This window comes from Brassica oleracea, chromosome C4, assembly GCF_000695525.1.
Source record: "Brassica oleracea var. oleracea cultivar TO1000 chromosome C4, BOL, whole genome shotgun sequence".
Taxonomy (NCBI): domain Eukaryota; kingdom Viridiplantae; phylum Streptophyta; class Magnoliopsida; order Brassicales; family Brassicaceae; genus Brassica; species Brassica oleracea.
The window spans coordinates 46,015,233-46,026,852 of record NC_027751.1 but is presented as its reverse complement, the minus strand read 5'-3'; the positions used below and the strand labels follow the sequence as shown (position 1 = coordinate 46,026,852).

The 11,620-nt window shown below is 36.0% G+C and overlaps 3 protein-coding genes across 3 annotated transcripts; all 3 read left to right on the top strand.

Moving 5' to 3' along the window:
- The first annotated feature begins 2,402 nt into the window (after window positions 1-2,402).
- Window positions 2,403-3,335, top strand: LOC106339041 (B3 domain-containing protein At2g24670-like). Its single transcript, XM_013777871.1, has one exon. The coding sequence runs from the start codon at window positions 2,403-2,405 to the stop codon at window positions 3,333-3,335; it is 933 nt and encodes a 310-aa protein (XP_013633325.1).
- A 1,999-nt stretch (window positions 3,336-5,334) lies between these two features.
- On the top strand, window positions 5,335-8,019 carry LOC106342363 (acyl-coenzyme A thioesterase 9, mitochondrial). The gene is made up of 5 exons (XM_013781276.1): window positions 5,335-5,889; window positions 6,037-6,211; window positions 6,882-7,354; window positions 7,441-7,569; window positions 7,660-8,019. The coding sequence occupies exons 1-5, from the start codon at window positions 5,434-5,436 to the stop codon at window positions 7,801-7,803; spliced, it is 1,377 nt and encodes a 458-aa protein (XP_013636730.1). The 5' UTR covers window positions 5,335-5,433; the 3' UTR covers window positions 7,804-8,019.
- A 65-nt stretch (window positions 8,020-8,084) lies between these two features.
- On the top strand, window positions 8,085-11,019 carry LOC106342364 (GTPase-activating protein GYP1). The gene is made up of 10 exons (XM_013781277.1): window positions 8,085-8,336; window positions 8,495-8,639; window positions 8,714-8,897; window positions 9,031-9,101; window positions 9,394-9,531; window positions 9,606-9,697; window positions 9,797-10,068; window positions 10,267-10,352; window positions 10,458-10,559; window positions 10,665-11,019. The coding sequence occupies exons 1-10, from the start codon at window positions 8,263-8,265 to the stop codon at window positions 10,824-10,826; spliced, it is 1,326 nt and encodes a 441-aa protein (XP_013636731.1). The 5' UTR covers window positions 8,085-8,262; the 3' UTR covers window positions 10,827-11,019.
- Window positions 11,020-11,620: the final 601 nt, after the last annotated feature.

Below are 11,620 nucleotides of genomic sequence, written 5' to 3'. Positions count from 1 at the left end.
AGCAGAGTAAATTACGAACTCTGATAAATACTAGTAACAATGATTTTTGTTTACATATTACCCATCAAATAAAAGATAAACAAACACAGCTACACCAAGAGATACAAGAGACAATCCCGATAGACACAAAGGCAGCAACAACATCTCCACCTGCTCACTACTCTTGTCTTATAAAAATAGCTTACATGCACAATGTCAGCATGCCAATACTATTGTCTTCTTATGAGAAATGCATAAATTCGTTTAAAACTCATTAAAGCCCAAATACTCATAACTGTCACTCATTTTATAGTTATTTCTACAAGTTTTCATGTATTTGTTTTAAAGGTTCGGTAAGAACAACAAGTTTAAAAATGAAATAAAAATATATAACAAACATAATAAGGATAATAAAAATTATTACTTAATACACACAACTAAACTGGAGAAAAAATATTTAGAAACAAAATGTATTCTCAGCAGCTTTAATATAATTTATGTACTCTCAACAGTACAAGAAACAAATTAAAAAGACAAACAAACAATAAGTCTCAGTGACACAGCAACCAATACCACGAACTATATCAATCACATTATTAACACAATTTAGTCCTTCATAAGTAGAGAACAATGCATACACAGTTCATCATCACAACTCTAGCCATGTAACAATAAAAAAAACTTGAAAAACAACTCAAAACGCAAAATTCACAACCACAATAACCCTAGCAAATATTGAGATGAAACAAGAACTCTGTCTACAGCTTGCGCGGAGGCAATGCCCCTGCTGTTTTCAGTATTGGCGTGTTATCAAAGTCAGACATCCAACGTGGAAGCTTGGTTTCCAAATCCATTTCTCTCTTTGTAACTAAACTGATTACTTTCTAGCGTCAAAGTTTTTATTTATATGTTTTATCGGTTGATTCGGTCAGTTACTGAAATAAGGTATTTAGTGCTATATAATGGACTGTGCCATATTGTTTCACCTGAGTTTGGAATATTTTTCGATTAATGTCAGAAGTAATTAGATTTGATATAACCAAACTACCAAGTAAACTAATTGAGTCTAAATCCAAGCCCAAATTTCTTACATTGTGAAGGTTTTTAAACAAAAATGATGAAACTATTGTTCTTTCTTTTTTTAAAAGATACCATCTCATTAGGCGATGTTTGTTTTCGGTGAATTTTGACTAAATTATTTTTTAACAATGCAAATAACTCTTAAGGAGTGGGTGTCTATTCAATTACGAGTTTGAATTGATTTGTATTAAAATAATAAATTTACTGTTATTAAATGTAAATTTTATAAACATTTCATAATCTAGTGCTATAGGACTTTTCATTTAATAAAATACTTTCAAATCTTCTGTTATTATTTTTTTTTTTGTAGATTTTACAGTGTTCAAATGTTTATAGAACATTTGAATAGAGTTTTATAGTTAGAAAACTATAAACCAAATATCGTGGTTTTAGATGAGATTATAAAATAGTTTAACAAAATCATATCAAATATCAAATGTTCGGATTCACCTAAATAATCTAAAAATTCATTATAACACTTAGTTGAATATACCCTTAATATGTTAGTGAAATCTTTATATTCTAATAAGGAGAAATTTTACAAAATTTGTATAAATGGCTAATCCAGTGACATTGGATTTGTAAGAACTTTTATAAATATCCAATCCAGTAAAAAAAAATTCAAAATTTAGAAAAAATGAAATCGTACTAAATCCCTTATCCAATAAGCTTCCCTTGATCTTGAATGAAAATAAATATATTACATTTAAATTTTGGAAAACAAATTAAATTAGATATTAAGCTAAAAAATAATTTCTAATGAATATATATTTTATGTTTACTTGTTCGTATATTTAATATCAGGTTTTTACATTTGCGCTGGATTGAAAGTTGTTTTTTGTTTGGGGAGGGGGGAGGTCCCAGCGAAAACTTAAAGCCCAAGTTTTGGTCTTAATGAAAAGTGGAAACAATAAGAGAAACGCTAATAGAATCGTCTAATAGAGTTGTTAGTCTACAAATTAATCGCGGGCGTGGGACTTAAGCTGAATAGATGATTTCTCAGATTTACATTTAATTACGTTTAAACTTATATTTTCTAATTGCCGATAATTAAAACTAACCAATAATAATAGGAAGATAAATATGGATTTTTTGGAAAATTATTAATACGGATATAAAAGAAAATTCTAACGGATATCATCAGACTGTCTTTCACTAATCAAAAATAAATTAAGATAGGTGTCCGAATGAAAAGCCTATATAATAAGCAAGCAGGAAGGAGTCGTCCTCGGTCCTCCCACTCTAAACCCTTACTCAGCCTCCTCACCACTCTCTTCTTATTGTTGTTTACATATCCCGAGAGATTTTGATTCATTATATTGCGATCGAAACAAAGAGACTCAATGGTGACCCATGATGATGACAAACTCAGCGAGGGAGAGAAGAAATGCTTTGATCTTTTTGCGACGTTGCTTCTCGCTTTCGGAGACGATGAAATCAGAGCTAGACGAGGTCAAGACAGGAACTTGCTCATGATCCACACTGCTGCCACCACTCTCTTGTCGGGCAAACGAAAGATTGATGATGATCAAGAAAACACTTTGGTAGAGTCCGACGAACCCATCATCAGAGCACAACCAATTAGAGAAATCAAGACTCCGGTTAGAGAAATAAACCGGCCGGTTAAAAGAAAGGCCCCGGTCAGAAGAGAGACGGGAGAGACCCCGGGATGGGTGGTTGAACTGATGAAGACATTCAAAGGTCGTGAGGGGGATGCGAAGATGATATTTGAGAAGGCGATGACGAAGACCGATCTCGCACCAAACCAAGGACGTCTCTTGATGCCCTTTTACCAAATGGCAGAGATGGATTTCTTGAACGAGGCGGAGTTGAAGATCCTAGAGGAACATCACAAAGGAGATTATGTTAAAAAAGGAGTTGATGTGATCTTGTTGAATCGTAGTGGTAAGAAGCGATGGAATCTTAACATGAGGATATGGAAGATGAATACTTGTTTCAACTACGCCTTGTGTACTGGCTGGAACCAGGTCGTCCTCGATAACACCCTCCAGAGAAACCAGACTATTACCCTCTGGTCCTTCCACTCACTAGATGGCACGCTCTACTTTGCTTTCGATCCTCCCACTCCAGCTCTAGCTCTGGTTCCAGTTACACATGCAGCTTCATCTTCATCCATGGATACGGTTGTGATCTCAGAGGATCCGTTTGTGTGTGAAGAGGCAAACAGGAGACTTTATCCATTTCCAAAGAGAAGGACAACTCCTCGAGTTTGTGTTCCACCTCCTACAAGTGACTCCAGCAAACTCCGGTTGTGATTAGAGATTCCTGGGAAAAGACTTGATCTTTGTTTTATTCTCAACCCTAGCTCTCTCCCTATTGACTTGTCACGCAAGTAGTTTCTTTCTTAGGCACTCAAAAACGATATTTTGGTACACTAACTCTCGAGTGTTGTAGCTTTCTTAATCGTATGAATAGATGATATCAATGGTTCATTTTGGTCATTTGCATTTCAATCTTGTTTGACTATGTCAATGCTTTAACCGGGATAAACCAATTAATTACGCAAGGAAAGATAATCCATGCAAAGAAACAACACTTGATGTGGGTGACAAATATATGGACTAACAGATAGAGAAATGTGAGATCTCATAGTATTCAGAAAAGAAGATGTAAGCTTTTATTCAATTGGTGGCAGAGAGTGAGGATGTGAGGCAAGAGAAAGAAGCCAAGCCCTGTTCTTCTGCGCTAAACCTCTCTGCAGAATACTCCACTAGCTTATTCCACAGCTCTCCTACATTCATTTCCTGCAAACCAAACCTTTTAATCACCTGATTAAGATTTTGCAGGGCTTGGAGGCCAAATGTGAAGTATAACATGTAGGGTCTTCCCAATTTTTTTTTTATTATCTTGACATTCATACTTTTGTGTATTGTGTAGATGTTTTGGAAAATAACTTGAACAAGTGTAATTCTCTCAGAAAGTATATTACGAGTTCCATGTTAAGCTACACATTTGTGTGTCGTTTAGTATAAGTGCCCCACATGCAGTTCATAATAAAGCTCAAATTAACTCCAAAAGTAGAACCTCATTTAGTATAAGTGTCCCGCAGTTAGTCCATAAACAAAGGTTTATTTTAAAACCAAAAGTAGTACCCAACCAAAGTGTATTGCGTCTCTTATTAATATTGAACTAGATCATGTATCGCGCAGATATTCTTTTAAATTAAACAAGTTTTATAAGTTAATTGAATTTTTTAATTAATTGAATATTGTTTAGTTTTCCGAAATAATTAACTGCATAATATTTATTTTATGTGAATTAACTAACATTATCGTATCTTGATAATAATTCGATTCATATTATAATCGGTTTAAATTTGTTGCTTATAATTGGTGTTAAAAATTCATCTTCATTTTATTTTAAACATTTACATTACTATTTCTGTTATTATATTTATTGCACAACATAGTCATTTTCAATGTATCTTCAGATAATAATATGTATAGATATTATTTAAAAAATTTCCAACTCTTTTTGTTATGATTTTTAATAAATCTCCGTAATATATGTATTAGATATTATTTAGATCAATTTTTAATTATAAAATTTACTTTATGTCAATTTATTTCATTTTATTTATATACAATATTTAATTTGATTTATGAAAATAATAAAATAATCCACTAGTTTAATTTATTTGATATTGATTGAAATTATTTTGTAGTAATTTGATTTTTTTCATAAATTATTTGAATGTTTTAGTTAATTATTTGATTTATCAAATATTTGAAAGAAAATTGATAAAAATTCAAAAATGAGACCTAATGTTTTATATTATTTCCAAACTACTTTATAATAGATGGTGTACTTAATTTAAAATCCTAAAAAAGTTGGATTCATGAGAATGTTTCTATTTAATAAGAGAGATTTATGTTTGAAGCATTAACAGTATAACAAAATATTATATTCATAAAAGTTAAGTATAATAAAGAAATACATTAGTACAATTTCTTACAATATTTGAATGACTTCTCATTAAAAAACATTGAAAATATGTAAAATATTATTAAAAAATGAATTTTCAGTTCTTTTGTTTTTAATTTGTTCAGTTTGCAGTATAATAAATTACACCAAAGATATAAATTATTTTGCTTACATTTTTTATAACTCCGATAATGATTATATATTTATTATCTAATATTTTCATTTATATAACTGATTTTTTTCATGATTATTTTTAAGCATGTTATTATAGTTAGGTAACATCCATGTCACATTTTTGAGTTAGTTTATATCATCATCATTTTAGGAGACTAGGAGACATTGTCAGGCTCGCACAAAAGAGAAACAAAACCACTGTAATTAGCACTTACCTCGCTGAGAGAAGATCAAACCGTATTCTCAAATAGATCCATGAGATCGTCAGCCGGAAAGCTCATCTCTCATTCCCAATGGATGAGAAACCGCAGTGCTCGATTCCGGGTTCCGGCGTCGTCGTGCGACTCTCAGAAGATGTGGAATTCCACGGCGCCGCCGCCGCCAGATGAAAGAAGTCCCGATCAGAACTCGATCGACGCGGGATCCTCCATGCGGAGACCGATCAGCTTGTGGCCTGGAATGTACCATTCTCCCGTCACCAACGCGCTTTGGGAAGCGAGGCGCAACATGTTCGAAACCCCAACCGGAGGAGAAGACGCTTCGCCGTCGGAGTTAACCGCCAAGACTCCGTCGCGGAGCAGGACATCGATCCTCTACAAGTTCTCGTCCGACTTCGTGCTCCGGGAGCAGTACAGGAACCCTTGGAACGAGATTCGTACTGGTAAACTGGTTGAAGATCTTGACGCGCTTGCTGGGACCATCTCCTTCAAGGTGATCACTACTTGCATAAGATCATTTATGGATTGTGAAATGATTTAGGCTTTGATGAGATAGATAGATAGTGATGAGCTTCTTGAGTTGTGTTCCTTTTCTCTAGTAACATCTCTCCGTATGTGTGTTTGCGAATCAAATGAACAGCATTGCAGCAGCGGTGATGGAAGTGCGAGGTCGATGATTCTGGTGACGGCTTCTGTGGATAGGATTATCATGAAAAGACCTATTCGTGTTGATGCTGATCTTAGTATTGTTGGCGCTGTTACATGGGTTGGGAGGTCATCCATGGAGATGCAGTTACAAGTAATCCAAAGTCAAGGTATTTCAGTTTCTCCCCACTTGACAATCAGGTTCCTCTAAACTTTTTTCTTTTGTCACTAAGAAAAACTTTGTCTTTGTAGATTTATGTATTTCATTTCCATTTGAATCAGTGGACATGGTAAGATACATAGATGATAGGCACTCGGATTGTTTGTATTTCATTTTGCTAGCCAATTAATTAAAAAAACAAATAGATTGAATTCGAATTTAGAAGGGTTATGCTGTGTTTCATGCTTGAAAAACTGATTGGATTCGAAGTTAGAAGGTTTATGTTGTGTTTCATGCTTGAACTGGTAAATGAGGTGGTAGAAATTGCACCTAGTTGAAACTTGATAAAACTAGTTGAAGCAAGTTGTGAGATTTTGTTGAATTTGAAGTATATTCATCTGTTTTTTGTAGCCAATTTATTGGCGTTCAGTCCGTTATTCTTTGAACTTCCATTGATAGACATTCTGTAATAAACTGTCCTCAATGGAACAAAATATGACTTTCATGGTACCTTTTTAGTCAGTATATCTCTGTATTATTGCAATGAAATTGACATCTTTTCTGAGTAATGGTTATTGTTTTTCCTTTCAAACTTGTACAGTCTCCCTCCCATTTTCATTTTTTCATCACATTAAATGACCTGTTGCTTTGCTGAGTATTCTAACAGCAAGATTTTGCAGATGCCAACCATCCCTCTGAGTCAGTCGCTCTTGAAGCAAACTTTACATTCGTGGCACGGGATGCCAAGACAGGCAAGTCAACTCCAATTAACCAAGTCACGCCAGAAACTGAACATGAAAAAATGCTGTGGAAAGAAGCAGAAGAGAGGAACAAACTACGGAAACAAAAGAGAGCACAAGGTAAAGAAGAGCAGGAGAAGCTGAAGGACTTAGAGAGGCTAAATGATTTATTGGCAGAAGGACGAGTATTCCTGGACATGCCAGCTCTTGCAGATAGAGACAGCATCCTAATTAAAGACACATCCCATGAGAACTCGTTGATTTGTCAGCCACAGCAACGGAATATTCATGGTAGAATATTTGGAGGCTTCTTGATGCGCAAGGCTTTTGAGCTGGCCTTTTCCAATGCTTACACCTTCGCTGGGGTTTCCCCACGTTTTCTTGAAGTTGACCGTGTCGATTTTATCAAACCTGTGAGTGTCCCATTTCTTTCTATGAATAGAAAACAGTGATTATGGTAGTCATTGATTGAGGGAGGTGTTTTTCTCTGGTGGTGCAGGTGGATGTTGGAAACTTCCTTCGTTTGAAATCACGCATACTGTACACGGAAGCAACTAGTTCAGCAGAACCGCTAATAAACATAGAGGTTGTAGCTCATGTGACAAGTCCAGAACTCAGGTCTAGCGAAGTAAGTTTAGTGAGATATGCACATTATACGTTAAGGTTGTGAAGGGGTTTATATAACATGTGATTGTGATGTTGTGTGTGTGTGTGGTAGGTCTCGAACAGATTCTACTTCACATTCAGTGTGAGACCTGAAGCGATGAAAGATGGAATGAAGATAAGGAACGTGGTACCAGGAACGGAAGAAGAAGCAAGAAGGGTGATTGAGCGCATGGACGCAGAGAGACCAATCTCATAGCCTTGAACTCCTCCCCTCATTGATCTGAATAAGAAGCTTACCTCCTTTTTGGGCAGAGGAGCATGTGATCATTCTTTCTCCTTTCCTTTCAGCTTGCACTTAGTCTATGAAAATGATTGATTGAGAAAGATATTTATTCAAACTTAACTATGTCGCTCATGTGATGTTTATATTGATACTTTCTGTAAGAAAAAGCTTCCCATCCCTCTTTATTTTTTTGGAAAAAACCAAAAAGTCATCAAATAAAGTGGCCTTGAAAGAAAGAAAGAAAGTAAATAAACTTAATCCCCGTCATCAGTTTGTAATAATCAGTCACCACCTTGTTCCCCCCCCCGATGGCTTTTTAGAAGTTGAGATCGATGGAAAGCAATGGATCCCAAAGTCTCACACTTCTCAATCAGAACCATCTTCCTTCTTCACTTCTGTGAACGTCAGAATCAGAACTGAGTTATAAAAAACATGGAGCGGAGAGAAGAGGAGCAACAAAAGCGCGACGATTCCAGATTCAATCAAACTCTCAAGAACGTTCAGGGGTAATCAATCAATCAATCAATTAATCGACTTTCGATGTTTTCTCCGCCCAGATCTTGCATTTCATTTTGCCCATCTCTTGCAATCCACTTCTTTAGATCTACTGATTGAAAATGGATCGTACCGAGTTTACTGATCTTTGTGTTCTGTTTCGTTATAGATTCCTGAAAGGTAGAAGTATTCCTGGCAAGGTGTTGTTGACTAGGAGACCGGATCCTACTCCTGAACCAATCTCTCCTACTTATCACCGAAGCTTGTCGGAGAATGACGCCGGTAGAAACGAGCGTTCGGACAATCCCGTCGAGGTATTATAAGTTGGTGAAATGACTAAACTTTCTTCTTGGAAAAGTTCAACAATTTGTGAGAGCTTTATTGGCAGGTGGAAGATAACAATTCAAGCAAGAAACAAGATAATACATATGCAGGTAAGCTACGATCAAACTCCTCTAGTGGGGAACAGCTTGCGAAACAAGTCCAAAACCTCAAGATTGGTGGTAGATCAAGCGATTATGCAAGAGTTATGAAGTTCAACAAAGTCCTTTCCGAAACTACTGTCATTTTAGGTGTGTGTTACTTACTATTCTCTGTGTGATTATCTTGTCAAGGTTTACGTTACCACTTGCCAGACCATGCCACTTCTCTGTGTGTATCTTCTGTCATTTGGTTAATTTTTAATTCCATCTTCTTTACCTGTAGAGAAGCTGCGTGAACTAGCGTGGAGTGGTGTCCCCCACTATATGCGCCCTGATGTCTGGCGTCTTCTCTTGGTACTACCCTCTACCACTTCACCTTTAACCATACTAAATTAGTAAACTTCTGGCTTTTTAATCTCTTTACGTACATTCTCCTTCTTCTATTTACGTTGCAATATCTTGTTCCTTTTTTTTCTTGATAACAGTTTCAAATTACTATACCCGATCATAATAATATCTTTTCTAAATATGTGGTTAGCTTATTTCAGTCACTTGTCAGATCCGTTATGTTATCCTATCAGTATTTATGTGGCAACAAATTTTGGTTAATTTTTACTATTTGAATTTAAATATTAACTGACAACAGGGATATGCACCACCTAATTCAGATAGAAGGGACGCTGTTCTGAGGAGAAAACGCCTTGAATATCTTGAATCTGTTGGCCAATTTTATGACCTTCCAGATTCAGAACGTTCTGATGATGAGATCAATATGCTTCGTCAGGTTTTTTTCTTCGTTGTCTCAGTGCTTCTCTGACAAAATTTTCAAAAGTCTCTTAGCAATTGTATTCTTTCCAGATCGCTGTTGACTGTCCAAGGACTGTACCAGACGTCAGTTTCTTTCAGCAAGCACAGGTGCAGAAATCTTTGGAGCGTATTCTATATACATGGTGAGTTATACAGTTCAGGCAGTAACTAATTTTGTTCTTCTCTCAACTTAACAATCAGCTGAAAGCTAAATCTGAAATTTTAATTTGCTGAGTATGCAGGGCCATTAGGCATCCAGCGAGTGGATATGTCCAGGGAATAAATGATCTGGTCACTCCCTTTCTAGTTATTTTCTTGTCAGAATACTTAGAAGGTGACGTAGACAGTTGGTCAATGTCCGATCTATCTGCTGCAAAAGTCTCAGATGTAGAGGCGGATTGTTACTGGTGCTTGACAAAGCTACTTGATGGTATGCAAGATCATTACACATTTGCGCAACCTGGAATCCAGAGACTTGTGTTTAAGCTGAAGGAATTAGTCAGGCGTATTGATGGTAAGCTTAAGAGATTTAGATTCTGATAGTTGACTTGTCATTCATGACGCTTAATACTATCGTACTGCATTCGATAGTGCATTGATATCATAAAAACCTTCATATTGTACAGGGTACAGTTTAGGCGTGACATATTGTTTTAGGATTTAGAGCTTAGCTAACATTTTCTCAAATCTCATTGTCTTGTTTATGTACTAGAACCTGTTGCAAGACACATGGAAGAGCAAGGACTGGAGTTTCTTCAGTTTGCTTTCCGGTGGTATAACTGTCTTCTGATACGTGAGGTTAGGCAAGATAAGATTTATGCCACCGTTTCTCAGGCTCGGCATAGTCTCATTTCAATTTTGTTTTTTGGTTCTGAAACCTTACAAAACTTTTGAACTTTGTAGATCCCCTTCAGTCTCATCAACCGCCTATGGGACACTTATCTTGCTGAAGGAGATGCATTGCCTGACTTCCTAGTGTATATTTATGCCAGCTTTCTCTTGACAGTAAGTAAAAAGACTGAAAGAAAGAGTCTTCATGGTCCACTAGGTGTTTCTTTTTGGTAACCATGAGAAGAATTGAATGAAAGTTGTGTGTTGTTCACAATGCAGTGGTCAGATGAGCTGAAGAAGCTGGACTTTCAAGAGATGGTGATGTTCCTGCAACACCTGCCGACACAAACGTGGACAGACCAAGAGCTGGAGATGGTACTGTCAAGAGCATACATGTGGCACAGTATGTTCAACAATTCCCCAAACCATCTGGCTAGCTGAGTGACTTTTTCCCTCGATTATGATGTTGTTCTTTCTTGGTTTATATTATGCTTATGTTCTTGTCGAAATCAGCTTTAGTCTTTTTTATTTATTTCCGTTTAAAATGGTAAATGGTAAAAACATTCGTGTTCCTGTTGAATCTGTCACCAGTTTGTGTTTTGTAATATTTTTAACCTGCCTTTTTTTTAACCTCCTCAGTAACTTCTATTTGATTTTCATGTAAAATTCAACTTAGCTCTGGACACATATATCTTACATTGTATCCATGCTTATCCAGCCCACCCGGTCCGATTGTTTCCGAGCCAGTAATTGGTGCTTTTATATTGATAAAGATAAGCTTTATCTATATTATGATTATTAATCAAACCTCAAAACAGAGAATGTGGACATAAGCAACGTTTTCAACAACAAAAATCAACTACTAGTTAGTTTTAGAAGAAGGATGATGGTCTCTCTGTCTTTGGATTCCTAAGCACTAATAATACAAATTCTTAAAGTCAACATCAATCAGATTTATGTCCATTATTTGCAATCTTTTTTTTATCGTCAAACTCTGTTCCATAATCATTTTATATATATCAACAAACTATTAATTATATTTACGTTATAGCATTTTTTTTTTCATCAACAATTTCATTAATTAATGGAACAAACCCAAAAGATACAAGGTTCAGCCACTAAGGGCAACCTAAAAACACAAACAAAGCCCCAAAAGCCCATCTAAAGAAACCCTAGAAACCGAAAAGGGTACTGCCGCTCCCGTGAACCACCGCTACGAGCCACGACGACCCCCT

Coding starts and splice junctions, on each gene's coding strand:
- LOC106339041 (XM_013777871.1), top strand. CDS start 2,403: ATGGTGACCCATGATGATGACAAACTCAGCGAGGGAGAGAAGAAATGC.
- LOC106342363 (XM_013781276.1), top strand. CDS start 5,434: ATGAGATCGTCAGCCGGAAAGCTCATCTCTCATTCCCAATGGATGAGA. Junction 5,890..6,036: donor CTGGGACCATCTCCTTCAAG/GTGATCACTACT, acceptor TCAAATGAACAG/CATTGCAGCAGCGGTGATGG. Junction 6,212..6,881: donor ACAAGTAATCCAAAGTCAAG/GTATTTCAGTTT, acceptor AAGATTTTGCAG/ATGCCAACCATCCCTCTGAG.
- LOC106342364 (XM_013781277.1), top strand. CDS start 8,263: ATGGAGCGGAGAGAAGAGGAGCAACAAAAGCGCGACGATTCCAGATTC. Junction 9,698..9,796: donor GAGCGTATTCTATATACATG/GTGAGTTATACA, acceptor CTGAGTATGCAG/GGCCATTAGGCATCCAGCGA. Junction 10,069..10,266: donor ATTAGTCAGGCGTATTGATG/GTAAGCTTAAGA, acceptor TTTATGTACTAG/AACCTGTTGCAAGACACATG.